The sequence below is a fragment of the Pelobates fuscus genome, chromosome 10 (genome assembly GCF_036172605.1).
Source record: "Pelobates fuscus isolate aPelFus1 chromosome 10, aPelFus1.pri, whole genome shotgun sequence".
NCBI lineage: Eukaryota > Metazoa > Chordata > Amphibia > Anura > Pelobatidae > Pelobates > Pelobates fuscus.
Window position 1 is genome coordinate 153099500 of NC_086326.1, and position 21613 is coordinate 153121112.

Genomic DNA, 21613 nt, shown 5'->3' on the forward strand with positions numbered 1-21613 from the left:
TCATATAGCTCTATATTATATTATTATAGCATGTCATATAGCTCTATATTATATTATTATAGTATGTCATATAGCTCTATATTATATTATTATAGTATGTCATATAGCTCTATATTATATTATTACATTATTATAGTATGTCATATAGCTCTATATTATATTATTATAGTATGTCATATAGCTCTATATTATATTATTATAGTATGTCATATAGCTCTGTATTATATTATTATAGCATGACATATAGCTCTATATTATATTATTATATTATTATAGCATGTCATATAGCTCTATATTATATTATTATATTATTATAGCATGTCATATAGCTCTATATTATATTATTATAGTATGTCATATAGCTCTATATTATATTATTATATTATTATAGTATCTCATATAGCTCTATATTATATTATTATAGTATGTCATATAGCTCTATATTATATTATTATAGTATGTCATTTAGCTCTATATTATATTATTATAGTATGTCATATAGCTCTATATTATATTATTATAGTATGTCATATAGCTCTATATTATATTATTATATTATTATAGTATGACATATAGCTCTATATTATATTATTATATTATTATAGTATGACATATAGCTCTATATTATATTATTATAGCATGACATATAGCTCTATATTATATTATATTATTATAGTATGACATAGCTATATATTATATTATTATAGTATGTCATATAGCTCTATATTATTATATTATTATAGTATGTCATATAGCTCTATATTATATTATTATATTATTATAGTATGTCATATAGCTCTATATTATATTATTATAGTATGTCATATAGCTCTATATTATATTATTATATTATTATAGTATGTCATATAGCTCTATATTATATTATTATAGTGTGTCATATAGCTCTATATTATATTATTATATTATTATAGTATGTCATATAGCTCTATATTATATTATTATATTATTATAGCATGTCATATAGCTCTATATTATATTATTGTATTATTATAGTATGTCATATAGCTCTATATTATATTATTATAGTATGTCATATAGCTCTATATTATATTATTATATTATTATAGTATGTCATATAGCTCTATATTATATTATTATATTATTATAGTATGTCATATAGCTCTATATTATATTATCGTATTATTATAGTATGTCATATAGCTCTATATTATATTATTATAGTATGTCATATAGCGCTATATTATATTATTATATTATTATAGTATGTCATATAGCTCTATATTATATTATTATAGTATGTCATATAGCTCTATATTATATTATTATATTATTATAGTATGTCATATAGCGCTATATTATATTATTATAGTATGTCATATAGCTCTATATTATATTATTATAGCATGACATATAGCTCTAGATTATATTATTATATTATTATAGCATGACATATAGCTCTATATTATATTATTATATTAGTATAGCATGTCATATAGCTCTATATTATATTATTATAGCATGTCATATAGCTCTATATTATATTATTATAGTATGTCATATAGCTCTATATTATATTATTATATTATTATAGTATGTCATATAGCTCTATATTATATTATTGTATTATTATAGTATGTCATATAGCTCTATATTATATTATTATATTATTATAGTATGACATATAGCTCTATATTATATTATTATAGCATGACATATAGCTCTATATTATATTATTATAGTATGTCATATAGCTCTATATTATATTATTATAGTATTACATATAGCTCTATATTATATTATTATAGTATGTCATATAGCTCTATTATATTATTATAGTATGTCATATAGCTCTATATTATATTATTATAGTATGACATATAGCTCTATATTATATTATTATAGCATGACATATAGCTCTATATTATATTATTATATTATTATAGCATGTCATATAGCTCTATATTATATTATTATATTATTATAGCATGACATATAGCTCTATATTATATTATTATAGTATGTCATATAGCTCTATATTATATTATTATAGCATGTCATATAGCTCTATATTATATTATTATAGCATGACATATAGCTCTATATTATATTATTATAGTATGTCATATAGCTCTATATTATATTATTATATTATTATAGTATGTCATATAGCTCTATATTATATTATTATAGCATGTCATATAGCTCTATATTATATTATTATAGCATGACATATAGCTCTATATTATATTATTATAGTATGTCATATAGCTCTATATTATATTATTATATTATTATAGTAGGTCATATAGCTCTATATTATGTTATATTATTATAGTAGGTCATATAGCTCTGTATTATATCATATTAAAGTATGTCATATTGCTCTATATTATATTGTAGTATGTCATAGCTCTATATTATTATAGTAGGTCATATAGCTCTTAGTATGACATATAGCTCCATATTATATTATTATATTATTATAGTATGTCATATAGCTCTATATTATATTATTATATTATTATAGTATGTCATATAGCTCTATATTATATTATTATAGCATGTCATATAGCTCTATATTATGTTATATTATTATAGTAGGTCATATAGCTCTATATTATATTATTATAGTATGTCATATAGCTCTACATTATTATAGTACTTCATTGTAACGGCACCCCCAGGCACACAAGGGGTTAAACAGCCGTTTAGAGGATATTCCCTTCCAGATACAGAGGCAGCTACTGCACGCACCAATCTCCTGAACAGGAAACACACAAATTCTCCAACTCCCGAACTGGAAACACTCAAATTCTCCAACTTCCGAACTGGAATCATACCACCAGGTGGACAGTCCCATAGGGGACCTGGTGGGACACTGGGACACAAACTGGACAGTAACCAATCAGGACAGTTTTACCTTAACCACTCCCACATGCACATTGTAATCCCTCCTCTCTATCCTGGAAATAATTGGGAAGTAATCCAATTATCTCCAAGGACAGAGGCAAAACTCCATTAGCCACATGTTAGTAAAAAACATAAGATTACACAGTGTTACAATTACTACATAAAACATATACATTCAACATATCCCCAGATAGCTTAGATATGAGCGCACATTATGACCGATTGGCGCTCAGATCACATACATACAGTTCAATCGCCATGGAGCAATAGTCTTTCGTTACACGAATGGGCTCCATGGCATAGCTATCTGGGGTAACACTGCTCACATAGGGAAAGTACCGAACGGACGGTGTTCGTATAAATTGCAGAAGAAGGCAGGTCGGCGGCGCAGCAGTGTTCGTGTAAATAAGTGTCCGTTTTGAGTTCCATAGATTTGGAGCTGAACACCGCTGGCCGTTCGGGAGTTTAAGATGGCCGCTGCCACATGTTCGGTTATACGAACAGCGGCCACCCAGCGTTCACCAATAAGCTGCGGTTAACCGCAGCTTCTGGGAGGTAAATCACTGGCACACTCCTTGCCCAGGTGGTCCCCCCATTCGTGAGTTGGTTCGATAGATTCAATCTACTGAACGCCCAGGCAGAAAGGCACCAACAAGCCTTTCTAAAGGGGAAAAGAACCGCGTTTAACATGGGGCCATAGTCCAGAGGGAGCAGGCAAGCAAACCAGGCTTCCCCAGTGGCGAGGTTGGTTCCGCCACAACTCTCCCCTTTCCCAAAAAGACTAACAAGGTACCTGACCTCCTGTCGGTTGGTGTCTTGGTTAGTCCAGCAACCACCCACAAAACACAATCAGCAGTGCAGCCCACCCACAGTACTTGGTTACTGCTCCTGGGGAAACGTGTAGTTTGCCTTGGTCCAGGGGCTCCACCACGGCTGTGTGGGCTACTGGTACTCCGGACCTCTGGGTTGCTGAGTGGGCAGAGACCAGCGGTACTCTGCCCTGATGCCAGCGCTTCAGCTGGAGTAGTCTGGTTGGATCCCAGTTGGTAGGAGGGGGTAGTAGGCTTCTCTCGGTGCTGCTGGAGGGGGAGACTGACTGTCTCCCCTTTCGATAAACAGTCTTGCTGCTTGGGATCTGGACAGGCTGTCCCGCACCCCTGTAGACCGGGTACAGAGACCGCGGTCCCATCTGGGAGAATAAGGTCTCCCCTTTGTGAAATTAGCTGCCGCTGGGGAGAGGTGGTAACCGGCTCCTCTCCCTGGAACACTCTGCCGCTGGGAGGCAGACCGACCGTCTCTACTCCCAATAACTTGTCCTGCTGCTGGGGAGAGAGACCGACTGTCCCCACTCCCTGTAGTTTGGGCACAGAGACCACTGTACCATCTGCACCGGCGGGGAGCTTAGTGTCTCCCCTTTGTGGGCTGCGCTGGGGAGGGAGGACAAGGCTATCCTTTCTCAGTATAAGACTCTGCTGCTGGGGAGTGGGGGTAACCGGCTCCTCTCCCTGACACACACTATGCTGTTGGCGAGGGGGACCGACTGTCTCCCCTTTCAATAAATTGTCCCGCTGCTAGGGAGCTGTCTCTGCTCCCTGCAAGACACACCGCCGCTGGGGAGGGAGACCGGTGTTCTCCCCTCCCAGTAATACACTGGACTGCTGGGGAGAGGGACCGACTGTCTCCTCTCCTAAGGACACACACTGCCGCTGGTGAGGAAGGACGGCACCTTCAGCTCCATGGGGCTCATACTGCCGCTGGGGAGGAAGGAAGGCACCTTCGGCTCCCTGTAACTCACTTGGCTGCTGGGCCAAAACTGACCAGACCCTCAACACATGATATATCCTCGAATAGCTCTGATTCGAGCGCCCATGTTAGCAAAATAGTCCTCGGATCCCTGCAGAATTGATGAATCGCCACTGGGGTAAAGTTTGGACCGGCCGATAGTAATGCTCATGCCCAAAAGAGTTCCATGATGAAATGGGCCTTGGCTGGTCAATTGTTGGGTGCTCCTGCGTACGGAATAGGGGGAGCACCCCCTGCCTCTAAGAGCGCAATTGTTCAATACATTTCATTGTCCCTTCCCTCCACAAAGCACTCTCTTAGTGGTTAGTTAGTGGGGGAAAACAGAGGTAAAAGTTGGCCGGTGCCAGAGTTCCAGAGGAGTCATGGATAAGTCCAGCTATAGTCCTTGCGGCTCTCTGGACTCCTTGTACAGCCAGGGGAAGAGGCGCTCCTTGTTGATTGGCAGGGAAGGTGATGGGAGCCAGGGGCAGTGAAAATAGTCTCTTGGGGAAAACAACAGGAGCGTACATTATGACTAGGGTGATTTGACACAGTAACATATTAAACTGCATATCCCAATCTACTAATAGCAAAATAGATTTTGGATAGTAACCAATTACACTACATGTCCCAAGCCAACAAATAGCAGTATGGACTTGGTATAGTAACCAATTACACTACATCTCCCAAGCCAACCAATAGTCGTATGGACTTGGGATAGTAACTAATTACACTACAAAGCTTAAAGGTACACTATAGTCACCTGAACAACTACAGCTTAATGTAGTTGTTCAGGTATGATCTATAGCTCCCTGCAGGCAATCTAATGTAAACACTGTATTTTCAGAGAAAATACAGTGTTTACATTGATTGATAGGAATACCTCCAGTGGCCGTCACTCAGACGGCCACCAGAGGGACTTCCTATCATGCAGGGCCCTAAAAAGGCCCTGTATACATAAGACGTATTAAAATACGTCTGACGTGTGCAGGAGAGAGAAGGCACTGTGTGCGCGCCTTCTCTCTCCAGCCTGTCAGCAGAGGAGGGGGGCGGGCAAAGACCACGAGCTGACCTGTCAGTCAGCTCGCGACTGCGCGGTAGTGCGCTCAGGACTTCAGAGGGCAGCATGAATGCCGCCTTCTGAAGTATGTGCGCATGTGCGGCGAAGCCACGCATGCGCACAAGGGAGCAATGACGCTTCCAAATGGAAGCGTCTGATTGCTCCCTGCTCGCGCCCGCCTATTTCGTTATTTTGACGAAATAGGGGGTGCGGCTTCACGAGGCTCCTGGCGCTGGAACCAGGTGAGTAAAAGACTCTGCCTGGAGAGTCCCTTTAATTACATTAGTGTGTGAATGCACTACTGTTTACAAGAAAGGGTGGAGACCGACAATAACAAGGGCTGAGGACATCATGGGAAATTAAGAAGCGTGGCAGAGCAGCCACTCTGAACTTGTCTGGACTTGTCCCTGGAACAAGGGTATCACACCCTGTTGGGAAAACAATAAGACAGGAGAGAGGGGAAGAAATAACTAACAACAAACACATACATTATACACACTCTGCACTTACAATGGACATAGGGTGACCTACATAAAGTGTCCTTCTTCTGTCCCAGTGATGGTGACTGCCGTCATAATTATAATATTATAAAAGGTGTCATAACTGTGTATTGGAATATGATATTATAGGAGGCAGTTATATGTTATAGCTGTATATGGAAATGAGATTATAGAGCCAGTTATATATATATTATGGCTTTATATTGGAATTTGAGATTATAGAGCCAGTTATATATATATATATATATATATATATATATATATATATTATGGCTGTATGTTGGAATATATTATAAAGCTAATTACACTGATCAGCCACACAATTAAAACCACTGACAGTTGAAGTGAACAGTTAATTCTTGAATTGCATGTGGTGGAAGCAGGAAAAAAGGGCAAGCGAAAAGTGACTTTGACAAAGCCCAAGTAGTGGCTAGACAACTGGGGTCAGAGCATCTCCAAAATGGAAAGTCTTATAGCATGTTCCTGGTATACAGTGGTTAGTACCTACCAAACATGGTGCAAGGAAGAACAACAGAATCACACAGAAGAGCTACTTAAACTCAAATTGCTGAAAAACTAAATTCTCGCTATGATAGAAAGGTGTCAGAACACAAAGTATATGGCAGTTTGCTGTATTTTGGGCTGTGTATAAAGTGCCCATATTGACCCCTGTTCCCGCTGAAAGCTTCTTCAATGGGGACGTCCGCATCAGAACATGACCATGGACCAATGGAATGTAACCTGGTCTGATGAATCTTGTTTTCTTAGATGGATGGATGCATGTGTGTCGTTTACCTGCGGAAGAGATGGTGCTACATCTCCCCTAATGCTTTGCCAGCATTATAACTGTATTGGTATTGTGAAGAAATCACAAAGTTATTTTGTTTATTTTATTTCATTTGGTAGCTGTAACTATCGAACACCGACCACCCCCCTGGCTCATAAACTTCAAAGAGAACAGTCGTTTAAGCCCGCTCCCTGTGTGGCCGCCGTTCGTATAGCCGAACGCCACATGTTTGAGAAAACAGCGGCCATCTTGTTTGCACGAAAGGAGGCAGCGGGACCTGGTCGTCGAGTGTCTGGAACTTAAATCGGAACACCAGTCCAACTGTATGAACACCTGCTTCCTTTTCCCCAACAGCTAGCAGAGCGCTGTTCAGTAGCTTTGTTCCCACGAACGAGGGGAACAATCGCTACTATGAGTCAGGGGGAGCTGTTCATGAATTTATAGTTTTTTCAGACTTCACAAACTAGACCGGCCAAACCACCAAAACTTGTGGAACTGTTTTGGGCAGGAGTCTCATGTGCGGCCGGTCACCTAAGACTTACATGGAATTCGAAAACCCCTGAACTGATCTGGGTGATTTTTGGATATGTTGGCCACCCAGATCAGGGCCATCAGGGGTTTTGACTTTTGTGGGAATACTATATGTTTTAGGGTACGTTTCAATTTTTGGGGATACTGTAATTTTTCTGCCTGGAGATAATTAAGTTATTACTTTATCAGACCCAATTATCTCCAGGTAGAGAGGAGGGGATTGTGTGTTTGTACTGGGAGTGTCACAGTTTTCCCCTGTATTACTATTGGCTGTATGATTTATGTTCCTGTGCCCCACAAAGTCCACGTGGGAGGTCCCCTTGCATGGGGACTTGCATAAAAGCCAGTGTGGCACCATTAAAATGTAGTTATGTTACACCCTTCATCTAGACTTCGGCTGATGTTTTGGTACCTGTCTGCTTTACTGGGAGAATCTACTTGGGAAGCTGTTATTTCGTATGGAGAATCGCTTACTTTATTTCCCTAACGGTGAGTTATAATCACTCATGCTCTGGCCGTTCGAGAGGATACTGACGAATGGGTATAGTAGATACCAGCGTTCGTTACACGTATTATAGGAGATATTGTCCACAACATGTGGCCAGCCTGAATTGGTGTAGCACAGATTTTAATTTGTGGTTGCATGTCAGAAAAATATGTGGTCAGAATGGAGACATTCCCTTCTGTGTGTCTGTACTTTCGGTCTCCTGCAAACAGCCTGCTCAGTATTTATCTGCAACTTTTACTATATATTGTAACAATTCCCTTCTCACCTGAATGGAGAGGGATGACAAATGTCTACAAAATGATGTCTCTGTACAATTGCAAAGCTAGTCTCATCACTGGGATTGCCACAATTTTGTAAATGCATACTACATTACTCCATGCTATTAACCATGCATTTTGTAACTGTGATATCGCATGTAAGTGTAGTGTTAAAATGATTTAGAACCACTGTTTTCAATTACAGTACTACTGCGGTTGCTTTAATTCCAAGAGTGTCAGAGTCCGTTCTTAGAGCATTTCAGTAAATCATGAACAACGACAGGAATCGGGTGGCTGAGCAGATCTTGGATCTAACCATGGAGATCATCCACCTACTCACTGGAGAGGTGAGGGATTCTGGGTACTACTAGATTAAAAATGATCTGTCTGCTGACTGGAGAGTTGGAGGTTTCTGGGTAAACAGACCAAAACAGAACGCAAGCGAATGTCGAGAACACAGAACAACTCAAATAGCTTGTTCTTTGGTTGACCTTACTCCGTTCTGAAGCTGATTTTAGTTAATCTTCTGCCATTTTAGAGAGAACCTAAACCATTTTCACATCAGACTAATCCCACCCAAAAAAAAGCATTCCAGATTGAAAATGCAGGGATTCTGGGTAATTTTGGGCTGGAGATCATCATCATGCTAGCTCAATAAGTGAGGAATTCTGGATTAATGTAATTGTCACCTAAATTAAAATAATCTTGCCTCACTCTTTCAGCAAATTGTGGAAATAAAGTAGTTTTTATGCCAGGAGTACCCTTACCCTGTTTCCCAGTAATAGGACAAACCGTTTTGCAATGGTTTGCCCTCTCACCTTGGTCCCCCCAGGGCACCAACTGTGCAAAACTGCAGAAGCCGGAAACCAATTCTGACGTCAAATCATTGATTGACAGGATTAGCTGACTGCTCTTAGCCGAATCTTATTAGGCATCAGGTGATTCACAAATGAGAAAAAAAACAATGATATGCATTGAATGTGGAAAATGCTGAAATGAATTTTGTAGATACCAAAAATAAAACGTACATTGAGGCACTTTTATTCTTTCTTAAAAACGTGTATAGGTGATTAACTTCAACAAGCCACTTTTTCACTCCTTAAGTGCTTCTTAACACCAATTACAAAATGAAAATATAGATATAATGTAGTTCTTTAGTGTCATAGATTTCTTAAAGGTGCATCAAGATTTCACCTTGAATAATCTTCATATTAATGTGCTTGTACCCAATTAAATTAAATTGTTTTATGCAAAGTATATATATATATATATATATATATATAGATATATAGATATATAGATATATATATACGTTTTTGTATTTGCACTTTAGCTACATGTTTTTTTAATATATACTGGCACTTTGCAAAACACAATATACTTTATATATAGCATATTAATAATAGCACATTGGATGCAATTTTGTGCATATGAATATGCACAGAATTGACATTAGCCAGTCTGGAACACTAGTTCGCAAGGGTTCAAAGTGAAGCATGGCACACACAGACCCCGTTCTTTAAAATGATTCAAGTGGTGGTGGTGCTTGGAGAAAACCTTTTAAAGAGGCATTGGGCCATTTACCCACCTCTAAGAAAAGTGGCAAAAGTTTTATAAAATTACACCTCAATTCCAATGTGCTAAGAATAGAAAAATATAGGGTCAAGGACATACAACATTGAAAGAAAAGATCATACATGATTGAATGATCAGATCTACTCAGAGAATTAGTGCAGAAACCTATTTGTAGGAAGCCAGGAATGAACCGGAGATTCTAGTAGATGGGAGAGTAGGAGTGAGGAAGGGAAGGCTTAGACTCTCAGATTATGTTTTGCCTCTTTGGGGGCTTTTCACTCTTGTTCACATTTCTGTTTCTCAATATTAAGGGTCCCATGGTTGTGAAGGCCAGTAATAATGACTCAACTTGCAGCAATCCACATGTGTCAGAGGAGTTACATAGGACCTTTATCTCCAGCCCAGTCCTTCCACCTTGCTCCCTGATCCATGAAGGAAACAATGAACAGAAGATCCTGGAACTGACCAATCAGATCATTGAGCTGCTGACTGGAGAGGTGAGGTTGCTGGGAATTGGGACCTCATACAGTAAAACCAAGGGATGTGTCTGGATGGTGACTGTATCATTCTGTGTGTATCAGGTTCCTATACGGTGTGAGGATGTCACGGTATATTTCTCCATGGAAGAGTGGGAGTTTATAGAAGGACACAAGGATCTCTACAAGGGCATGATAGTGGAGAACCACCAGTCACTGGGTAAGTAAAGGTTTATTTGCTGTTATTTGGGTGTCATTCCATACAAATTAGCTGTGTTGTTTGTGGTAATTAATTTATTAACACTTAATTTACATTTTCTTCCAACAGATAAATCTGTACCTGATGGATTATACATTCCTGTTTCTTCATCTGATATCCGAACCAAAGGTAAAAGCAACAATGGAAAATCTTCTATAATCAACCAATCAAAGCATGAAGGGATTAAACCTGTAATATTCATGTCAGAAGAATATTTGCTGTGTGAAGAAGAAAATTTAACAGACAATTCTATACCCACAGAACGTCTACAGATAGAATATCCATCTACTCCTATTAAGGAGGAACCAGCCACATGTGAAGAAGGAAATCTCACAGACATTTCTAAACCCACAGAACATCCGCGAACAGAATATCCAACTACTCATATCAAGGAGGAACCAGCCTCATGTGAAGAAGGAAATCTCACAGACATTTCTAAACCCACAGAACATCCACGAACAGAATATCCATCTACTCATATTAAGGAGGAACTAGCCTTGTGTGAAGAAGGCAATCTCACAAACACTTATACGCCCATCAGACATACTGAGAGATATACTTCAATTCATTTTAACGAAGCCTTATCTTTACGTGAGGATGGATCTATCAGAGATGTTGATTCTGTCTCAGACCAAACATACAGAGTACATACACCTAGTAGGACTGATGAATCCGCTCCCTGTGCAAAAGGAGATTTCACAGATGCTGAGAAGTATGTTGTATCTGATTCATCTGTATACAGGAATAATTTTACTCATGGGTCACTTCTTGTTAAACAGCAAGCGATTCAGACTAGAGAAAAGCCATTTAAATGCATTGACTGTGGGAAATGTTTCAATCATCGTTCCAATCTTAAAACACATACACTTATTCACACAGGAGAAAATCCATTTAAATGCTCTGAATGTGGGAAAGGATTTAATAGAAAGCAGGATCTCATCCGGCATCAGCGGACTCACACAGGAGAAAAACCATTTAAATGTACTGAATGCGGTAAATGCTTTAATGTACAATCTAATCTTAATACACATCAACTTATTCACACAGGTGAAAAAACATTTATGTGCACTGAATGTGGGAAATGTTTTAGCCGAAAACAGGATCTTATGAGACATCAGCGGACTCACACAGGAGAAAAACCATTTCAATGTAATGAATGCGGGAAATGCTTTAATGCAAAGCAGGATCTTATCGTTCATATGCGGTTTCACAAAGGAGAAAAAACATTTATATGTACTGAATGTGGGAAATGTTTTAACCGAAAGCAGGATCTTATCAGGCATCAAATGATTCATAAAGGAGAGAAACCATTTAAATGCATTGAATGTGGAAAATGCTTTAATGTACAATCTAACCTTAATATGCATCTAATTATTCACAAAGGAGAAAAATCATTTATATGCTCTGAATGTGGGAAATGTTTTATCCGAAAGCAGGATCTCCTCAGACATCAGAGTATACACAATGGAGAAAAACCATTTAAATGTTTTGAATGTGGGAAATGCTTTAATGTACAATCTAATCTTAATATGCATCTAATTATTCACAAAGGAGAAAAATCATTTAAATGCTCTGAATGTGGGAAATGTTTTAACCGAAAGCAGGATCTTATGAGGCATTTGCAGATTCACACAGGAGAAAAACCATTTAAATGCAATGAATGCGGGAAATGTTTTAATGTACACTCTAACCTTAATAAGCATCTAACTATTCACAAGAGAAAATTAATTTAATTGCACTAAATGTGGGAAATGTTTTGACTGAAATCAGCATTTTTTATTTTTTTTTGGACAATCTATTTGTTGTTTTCAGATTCAATGGGGTTACATGAATAGGGATTGGGGATAGGTAGAAAGTTAAACATTGTCAAGAGCTAACAATCACAATCGCAGCATATGGTTTACATTTACGTGATTACAGCATTAAGCAGGCTTATATTGAGCTGTGAAGACATTTGTTCTATGCTGTTTCATGTCACACGAGTGTCTGTACATTATGTCGCTCACATTACTTTGTACTCAAACTTTTGTAGCTCTTCAACTCCGACATGTGGGTATGATCAATTTGGGTGCGAGACCCAGCCTGGATCGAGCAGTCGGTTGGCTGCGTTTACCGGGCTTAACAGGGCATGGCCGTAGTGGGACATAGTCTGTTACTGGGCGAGTGGGGCAGCTGTGACCTGTATTGTCCTGTTCATGAGTATACGGTCGCAGCCTGTAGTGTGGGCCCTCCTCGTACGTTAGTTAGGCGTGTATGGCTAATTCGCCATCCGGGTTGTGTATGTGGGCCGAGGTGGGGTGCTTTCTGTAAGCAGTCAACCGTGTCAGTCTGGGCTGGGGTACCTGTGGGGCAGAGCTATCTGTGTCACCTGCAATGGGTTAGGTCTTGAGCACAGGGTATCTTGGTCATCCTAAGCGTCCGTATTGCAGCATCCTAATTGGCCTGAGCTCTTCTCGTTGGCTGTTCTCAGGTCAGTCAGGGGTATAGTACCTGCTTAGTATTACACACTTGGGGTGAGTTCTGGTTTGGTCCAGGGTGCGGGGTGGTTCGGTCTGGAGGGAGTCTGGGGGGGGGGGGAGCGAAGCGAAGTGAGGGAGAGAGGGAGGGTTAGAGAGAGCGGTTGAGGGGGGGTGGAGGAGGAAGAGGGCAAGGGTTGGGATGTAGTTTTAGGAGGCTGGTCTGTCCACCGCAATGTACATGAGCCAGGGGGTCCACGTCAGATTACACTTTTCTGTGCGACCCTGAAGGGCTGCAGTCATGGCTTCCATGGAATGTATTTCTCCCACTCTGTCTACCCATTGTTGGAAGGTGGGGGTAGCTGTCTTTTTCCATAGTGTGTGTATCAGGGATTTTGCTGCCGTCAGATACTTCTTGTAGGTTTTTAGCGACATGCTTGTGTGGTGTAGTAACATGGGCAGGGGCTGGAGCTGGATCTGAAATTTCTCTGATTTTAGTATGTACCATCTCCCAGAAGGGAGTGATTGCCGTGCAGGACCACCAGACGTGGATCATAGTACCGCTTTCCTCTCCGCACTGCCAGCACGTCTCCTCTTTACCCGTATCCATACGATGTAACATATCCGAGGTCCTGTGCCAGGTTGTCAGTAATTTGTAGCTCATCTCCTGGAACTTTGAGCTAATGGAGCTTTTGTGCGTGAGCAGGAATATTTTGTTTCTCTCTCCCATCTAATGGTGAACTTCGGTGGCGGCCTGTTCTCACCTTCCTTTAGCATCGCGTATACCGTCGAAATTCCTCTCGCCATAGGACGCTTGGTCGTGCATAACTTCTCGAAGCGTGTAAGGTCTCGGTGGAATTGGTGTTTGGCTACCGTGGTGGAGTAGTAGGACTTGATTTGGAAGTAATGGAATTGATCGAGGCCCGTTGGGGTGGTGTCAGGGAGCAGGTCTGCCAGGGTTTTTAAAGTGCCGTTTTCGCACCATTGGCGCATGTATATCCAGTTAGTCCGTGCAAAGTTCTATATGTCTGCCGGCGTTAGTCCACCCCGTATGTCCGGGTTATAGACCAGGGGCGTGAGTGGTCAGCTGCTGCGGATAGCGGAGGGAGCACCGTGCCTTCAGGGTGGCATCTATTAGAAGGTTACCCGTGTTGAGCGGCACTCCCGTCCTCCATAGCATCGAGGGTATCTGTCCTCCAGCCTGTGTAATCTCGGCTCGCACCCGAGATTTCTCCGTCGGACCGGCATGCCAGTCGGTGACTCTCAGCAGGTGGGTTGCTCGGTAATATCCTATGATTGAGGGGAGTCCAGCTGATCCTTGGCGCACCCCGCTTCCATACAGGTATCCAAATAGCCGTAGTGATGGATTGAAAGAACGCTTTAGGGATAGTGATCGGTATCGTTTGGAAGAGGTACAGGAGGCGCAGGAGGATATTCATCTTGATCGCGTTAATACGCCCGAACCAGGAGATGTAAAGATCTGTCCATTTTTGCATGTCCATCTGCAGGGAGGTAAGGATGGGGAGGAAGTTTGCCTGATAGAGTTGCGAAAGGTCTCTGGTCAGCCACATGCCAAGGTATTTCGGTTTGGCGTCACACCTTTTGAACCTGAATTGGGATCGTAGGTGCGAGTCACGTCCTTAGGGGATAGAGATGTTGATGACTTCCGACTTTTCTGCGTTGAGTTTTAGATTTGATACCCTCCCGAACTTACGGAAGAGGTCTAGGAGGTTCGGGATGGAGGTCAGTGGTCTTTCTATGACAAAAAGCATGTCATCGGCGTATGCCGCAACTCAGTGCTCTGTGTTCCCCAGGGTATGCCCCGCCATCCCCCCATCCGTCCTGACCGCCTCCAGGAACGGTTTTAGTGAGAGGGCGAACAGCAGGGGGAGAGGGGGCACCCCTGCCTCGTGCCATTATGCATCGGAACGAGTCAGAGAGAGCGCCATTGACTTTGATTTGTGCTGATGATGTCGTGTAGAGGGCGGATATCCAGGTCCAAATCCCATGTGCTGTAGTGTGGCCATGAGGTAGGTCCAGTCTGTAACGGATTACCTGGCACCCCGACTGGGTACCTCCATTGAAGGATGCTCCTAGCGCTGCTAGCAGACACCACAACCACCGCAGGCCGAACTTCTCTTCCTTCAGTGCAAAGCAGGAACAAGCTCTTACAAGAGCTTAGTAGTGATTTAGCAAGGGAGTATGATAAGCATAGCAATCCCTTGTAGCAGATTCCCCCAATAAGAGACGGCACTCCAAATTGAGGGTGAAGTAAAACTGAACTTTTATTCAAACACTGCTTTTATGCCCATTCTACCGCCCACAGGGTTTTGAAGTACAACCAATCAATACATACAATACACTCAGACACTCCCACACAAAATTCTCCCCTGCCTGTGATATAATTACTGAACACAATGGGCTAACGTAATTGGGCAGGAAAATACACAGTTTTGCACAATATTCATAACTCCAAAAGTATACATCACATACATTTTTAGAATCAGCATACTCCAAATACAAACATACTCAAAAATCAGACAATTCCTTCCATTGGTTTAAAAGTTAGGTCGAAGTCCTTTGTGACCACTGAAGCATGGCTTTCCAGCCAAAACCAGTTCCACAGAGTCCTCTATCCTGGAGATAATTGGCTTAACTGGGTGTGGTAAGCCAACTATCTCCAGGTACAGAAAATGTCTCTATTCACAATAACAGCAAAAATACATAATTCAAAGGCCTTCTCCACGTCTGTGGACAGGAGGGCTAGCCCTCCTCCCCGCCTCTGGGTTGAGTGGATGATGTTGAGGGCCCGAATGGTGTTGTCTTGTGCCTCTCTGCCGGGCATGAAACCCACCTGGTCCAGGTGGACCAGTTCGGGCAGCACCCTTGAGACACGGAGGGCCATGACCTTCGCAAATAGTTTAAGATCCGCGCTTAGGAGGGATATAAGGCGGTAGCTCGCACAGCATGCCGGGTCTTTCCCCTCCTTCGGTAGGACCGTGACTATGGCTCTGAGCTAATCTACAGGTGCTGGAGTCGCGTGAAGAGTCAATGCGTGGGTCCAGGGGCAAGTTTAGGTCCCCTGCAAGTATCAGGAGACCTTCCCTGAACTTCTCGAGAAGGGTCAACGTCCGGGCTAGGAATGTGTTGGCTGCGGTTGGGGCAGTACACATTGGCCATGGTGTATGGCCGGTCTGCTATGGTTCCCTTCACAAAGAGGTATCTATCGCGTGGATCCTCCTGTGTGGCCGTGCATTGAAATGGTACTGTCTGCTCGAAGAGTATCGCCACTCCGGAACGCTTGGCGTCCTGGTGGTTCACGAAGAACCCTTGTGAGAATCACCTGTCGTGTAGCGTGGGGGAATGTTGTGGCCTCTGGAGTTATTGGACCAGAGCCTTAATGACTCGGGTTGGAATCCCTGTGGCATTGTTACGCCATGTGTGGGGGAACGGGAGGGTGGGGAAGGCCGAAGAGAAGGGGGAGACTGGGAGAGGTGGATGGGTGAGAAGAGGGGGGGATGGGGGTGGTGGAAGGGAGGGTTAGGAGTACGTCCATGATAGTTAAAGGGGGGGGGATGTCCGGTAGGATTAGACAACTATGACCCAAGATCGGTAAGTAGTACTAGCGTGTAGGTGACCCGTCTGAGGTATGCGGGGTCCCTGGGGCTGATCCAATTTACAGGTAGGATCTGTTGCGCGGGGTTGTTGGGGCCTGGTGAAGTAAAGTGGTGTCGGTGGTGGTGGTGGTGAGGCTACCGCTCGAATCTGGCTCAACTCAACTGCTCAGGACTCCTGAGTCTAGGGGAGCCTGAACTGAACCATGTCAACTGTGCGGCGAGTGGCACACACAGAACATATCCAATAGTTATTTAAACATCTTCCAACTGGGACAATATTGCATGACATATAATAGAGGAATAAGCGATTCAACAACAAACATTTTGGTTGTGTCCTGTGAGTTAGCTAAAGGTATCTGTGTTGTAATTATACCCCCCTCAGGTGCCGTCTCCGGCCTGTTCGCCGGTCAACCTTCCCCCTACTGTGCAGTGGGCTGCAATATTATTATTAGAGGGCAGTGAAGGGGGTGCCTCCGGTATGCAGGAGCGGAGGAGACATTGTGCCACAGGTACTGCCCCTCATGTGTCGGCTGGTGTTACAGGGCCTGTAGGAATTAAGGTGTGCCCCGGACCCACCCCCCAGCTCACCGGGTGCATGTCTACTGTGCTGCTCCAGTGCTCCCCGTCCTCCCCAAGGGCGATCCCCCCCGTCACCTCCCCGTGCTGGTCGTGTGGCTTAGCTCAGAGCTGTTAGCGTCATGGCCCGCCGGTCGTGTGGGGTCCCTGGGACATGGGCCTGTATGGAGGGCTAATACCATCACCAGTTGTGTTAAAGGGGCCATACTTTTTGGTCAATAGCGGGTGGGGGTTGCGGGGTGCTGGCTGTATTGGGAAGTCTCCCCAGGGCGGAAGGGCCCTCCTGGTCAGGTATCCCTCCCCAGTCAGAGTCCCCTCAGTGTGGCTACCTCCATTGTCCCCCTCCTCACCCCGGTTGTAGAATCAGCATATTATCAGTCATTAGTGTATTCACAAATGTGAAAATCCATTAAAATGCACTGTATGTGGGGAAGGATTGAGTTATGGAAAATGTAGACACAATCACATGGTTATTCACTAAAGTGGGAATTTCAAGATTAAGGCCAGAGTAGCCAAACTGAAAGCATAGCTGACTGAAATTTCCAGTTAGGCTATTGATAGTGAGGAATTTTCCCTTGCCATGGTCTTTTGTATTCATTTGCAACTCTCTGTATTTCTCCTTGTCCCCAAACCAGCTGGTGAGTAGCCCCCAATGAACAATACAAGACAAGGTTCAAAGTGACTTCTCACATTTAATGAGCTGTGTAACAGTTTATGTCCAAGAGGGAACAGGGATGGTCTTACAAGCATTATCCAATCATCTATCTTATCTTCACATCTTAACCTATAGCAAGCTTGCCGGTGTATCTTCATGTTTGGGCCTTGCACAAAGCTAAATTTCACTATAACTACGCACTTCAAATTAATATGCATGCGCACTACGAATTAAAGATATTTACTACTAAATTCTAAATTACACATTTCTATGCAGTTATGATCAAAGGGAGAAAAACAGGAAATAAGGCCGACAGACAGAAGAATACAGGATATAACAGCTGTGACTTGATACGTGATGTTCTACAGCATATAACACCTATTACTTGTTACATATTATACAGCTCTTTATTGCCTAGGGGTATATTCACTAAGCATTGGATATAGATAAAATACATTATTGCAAATAGCTGACATGTTAACCAATTTTAAACACACTCGCCAGCCGGTCATCTGTATCTTAACCCCTTAAGGACCAAACTTCTGGAATAAAAGGGAATCATGACATGTCACACGTCATGTGTCCTTAAGGGGTTAAGCCCTGGGTAACTATAGGCAACGTGTATTATTCCCAACAGCTATTTTAACCTTAAAGGGACACAATGATTACCAAAAGAATGTTGGCTTAATGAAACGGTTTATAGATCATGCCCCTGCAGTCTCACTGCTCAATTCTCTGCCATTTAGAAGTTAAATCACTTTTGTTTCTGTCAATGCAGTCCTAGGCACACTTAACCCGGCTGTGACTGACACAGACTGCATGAAAACAAAATGGTTTAATTTTCAATCAGATGTAACTAAAAGTTTTTATCTCCTGCTCTGTAAATTGAACGTAAGGCTTCTGCAGGGTCTAGCAAACTATTGACAGAGCAGGAGAAAAGAAATTCTAAATTAAATAGAATGTGCAATAAATGAATTGTAAACATTAGATGACCGGAAGTGTTTAGGATGGCTGTGCAAGTCACATACAAGGAGGTGTGACTAGAACTGTATAAACAAATTGATTTAATGGCTAAATGACAGAGAATTAAGCGGTGAGACTATATACCAAAACTGCTTCATTAAAGGAACACTAACATGTATTCCCACCATATAGGTGGCTCGCCCCTCACCCCCCCCTTCCCTCAGCTTCTTTAAAAGCAATTCAAACTCACCTTATTTCCAGCAACGCGTTGGTCTGCCGGCACTGGCCCCGCCCCCTTGGTGACATCAGTATTGCAGATTGTTAGTCAATCCAATGCTTTCCCATGGGGAAAGTATTGGATTGGCTAAAATCGGCAAGGGGGCGGGGCCAAGACGTTTTTTTTCCAATCAGCCCCTCCTCATAAAGATGTATTGAATCACTGCATCTCTACAAGGAAAATTCAGCGTCCCCATGCAGAGCGTGGGGATGCTGAACAGCAGTGCTACCTACTGTGCAACACTTGGAGGTGTCCCTAGGGGCAATGTAAACACTGTAAATGTTTATGTGGGCCGCACAAAAAACAAACTTGAATTTTCACAGAAAAGTACAGTATAAAAAAAAAAAACTAACAACATAAAAAAAAACGATAAAATTAATGTTCTCTTCCAGACACTTGCCATCTCTTCTCTGCTACTAGTTTTCCTACTAAACCCCAGCACCCCCTCTACAAATCCCCACCCCCCTTTTCAAAACCCCAACCCCCTGTACAAAACTCCATTCCTTGTTTTTAAAAAAAAAAAAAAAAAAAACAACAATAATATTCGCATTCAAACTCAGACTTTACTCACCAGTCCTGTAACTATACTGCCACTGGCACTGTTCGCAGCCTGACGAAACTGCTTGACGGCGGAGCCTGAGACGTCACATCAGGACGTGACGTAGCGCACTTCCGCCCGCCTCCATGCGCTCCTGGACTGCCTCCACTAGTCTCCATGCTTTCCTGGACCGCCTCTGAACCGCCTCCGCCTGGTGATCAGAGCAATGAATATCTTTGCTGGGCCGCAAAGATATTCACGGTGGGTCACGACATACATGCTTTAAGCTATAGTTGTTTTTGTGTCCCTTTAAATTTGAAATTCACCTTGAATTCTCATTTTAGTGAATAAGCCTGTTACTGTAATTTTCTCCTGGTTATATCCATAACAGCGTCACAGTAGAACCCTATTGTTATGATGCCATGGATATATTCAGAAAAATCCATTAAAAAGCATTGATGTGGAAACGATTTAACAAAAAGAATGATTTCGTTCGGCACCAGCAGATTCATGGAGGAGAAAAGGAGATAAATCTGCTGAATGCAGGTAACATTTTCCCCGGGTAAACCATCTTCGTTCACATTAAAGAACTCATGCCAGAGGAAACATTTTAGGATACTGAAATCACTTGTTTTATATCAGAGAAATTTGTACAGTAGAGAAAAATGGATTATGTTCTGAATGTGTTCTTTTCTTTTTTGACACTTGAGAACTTTTGAAGGCTGACCATGGGTAATGATATAACGATATGTCTAATCTTGAATTAAGAAAGTGTAACTGGGTGTCGTTAAACTAAGGAACAGGCTCACTTATATTGAACTGTATATTTCCTTCACTATTCAAACATGCAACTGGAACCCCTATTCTGAAATATCCCAACCTTGACCCAACTATCGCCCTCTCTCGCTACTGCGATTTCCCTCCAAGAAACTTGAGAGAGTTGTGTATGCGAGACTGACCAACTTCCTTAAATCCAGCTCTCTGCTTTACCTCATTCACTCTGGTTTCTGTGCTCATCACTTTGTCAAAACAGCTGTGACCAACGTATCCAATGTGGAGCGCTAGATTTCAAATATATTATTACACTTAGATTTAGGCAATAAAAAAGCACTTTGTGGATTAATAACTAGTATCTGCTTTACACTAAAATGCAATCCCAATACACAAAAAAACAAAAAAAACATACAAGTGGAGCAGTGTTCGATGTGCAGTATAAAATATATACAACCGTAATATGTTAATCCTCCAGTAGATGGCACTCAATAAGTGTACATAAGGCTTTAAAAGAAAGAATGACAAATAGTATAGATTGTTCTGACAATATACACTATTTCTATTATGCACATCTATCTCTCACATACTGTGCATTAAAATTATGATATATAACTTCTGTTTCTCTTTAACCCCCCCTATTTACTTACCCGCTCGCCGGTGATCGCGGTGGGGGACGACTCACCTGGCATCCAGGGAATCCCCATGCTGCCATTCCGGCCCCCCTGGGCCATGTGATTGTGAGGACCTCAGGATCACATGGACGACATAGACGTCCATAGCAGTGCCAGCAGGGGGAGTGCCTGTAATGACAAGTAGTCCCCCTGCTGGATGTAAAAAGTTAAAATAAAAGTTTTGAATTAAATAATATATACTTAGATCAGTACTCCCAGGATTTCTTATATAAAGACGTCACTTTGGAGTAAAGAAGTCTTTATATAAGAAATCCTGGGAGTGCTGATTTTTTTTTTGTTCTGCATATTTAGTGCAATCGAGCACCGGGTTACACAAAATTGTGAGTAGGAGTGCAAGGCTTTTTTTCTTTTCTATATATATATATATATATACACACACATACACAGTCTAAGTGTATTTTAATATGATTATATATTATCAAAATACACGTAGAATGA

General features: G+C 41.6%; 2 protein-coding genes across 5 annotated transcripts in view; both read left to right on the forward strand.

Annotated features, from left to right (window-relative positions):
• The window catches only part of LOC134575162 (zinc finger protein 250-like), a 752315-nt gene that overhangs the window by 167128 nt on the left and 563574 nt on the right, over nt 1–21613 (forward strand). For both annotated transcript variants that reach the window (XM_063434388.1, XM_063434387.1), the window contains exons 2-6: nt 8523–8664; nt 10204–10389; nt 10474–10588; nt 10697–10756; nt 10889–11152. In XM_063434388.1, the coding sequence (XP_063290458.1) occupies nt 8587–8664; nt 10204–10389; nt 10474–10588; nt 10697–10756; nt 10889–11152 (703 nt within the window). In that variant the 5' untranslated portion in view covers nt 8523–8586. The remainder of the gene's footprint in view (nt 1–8522; nt 8665–10203; nt 10390–10473; nt 10589–10696; nt 10757–10888; nt 11153–21613) is intronic.
• LOC134575160 (zinc finger protein 257-like) overlaps nt 1–21613 on the forward strand; it is a 207318-nt gene that overhangs the window by 109202 nt on the left and 76503 nt on the right. The window lies entirely within an intron of this gene.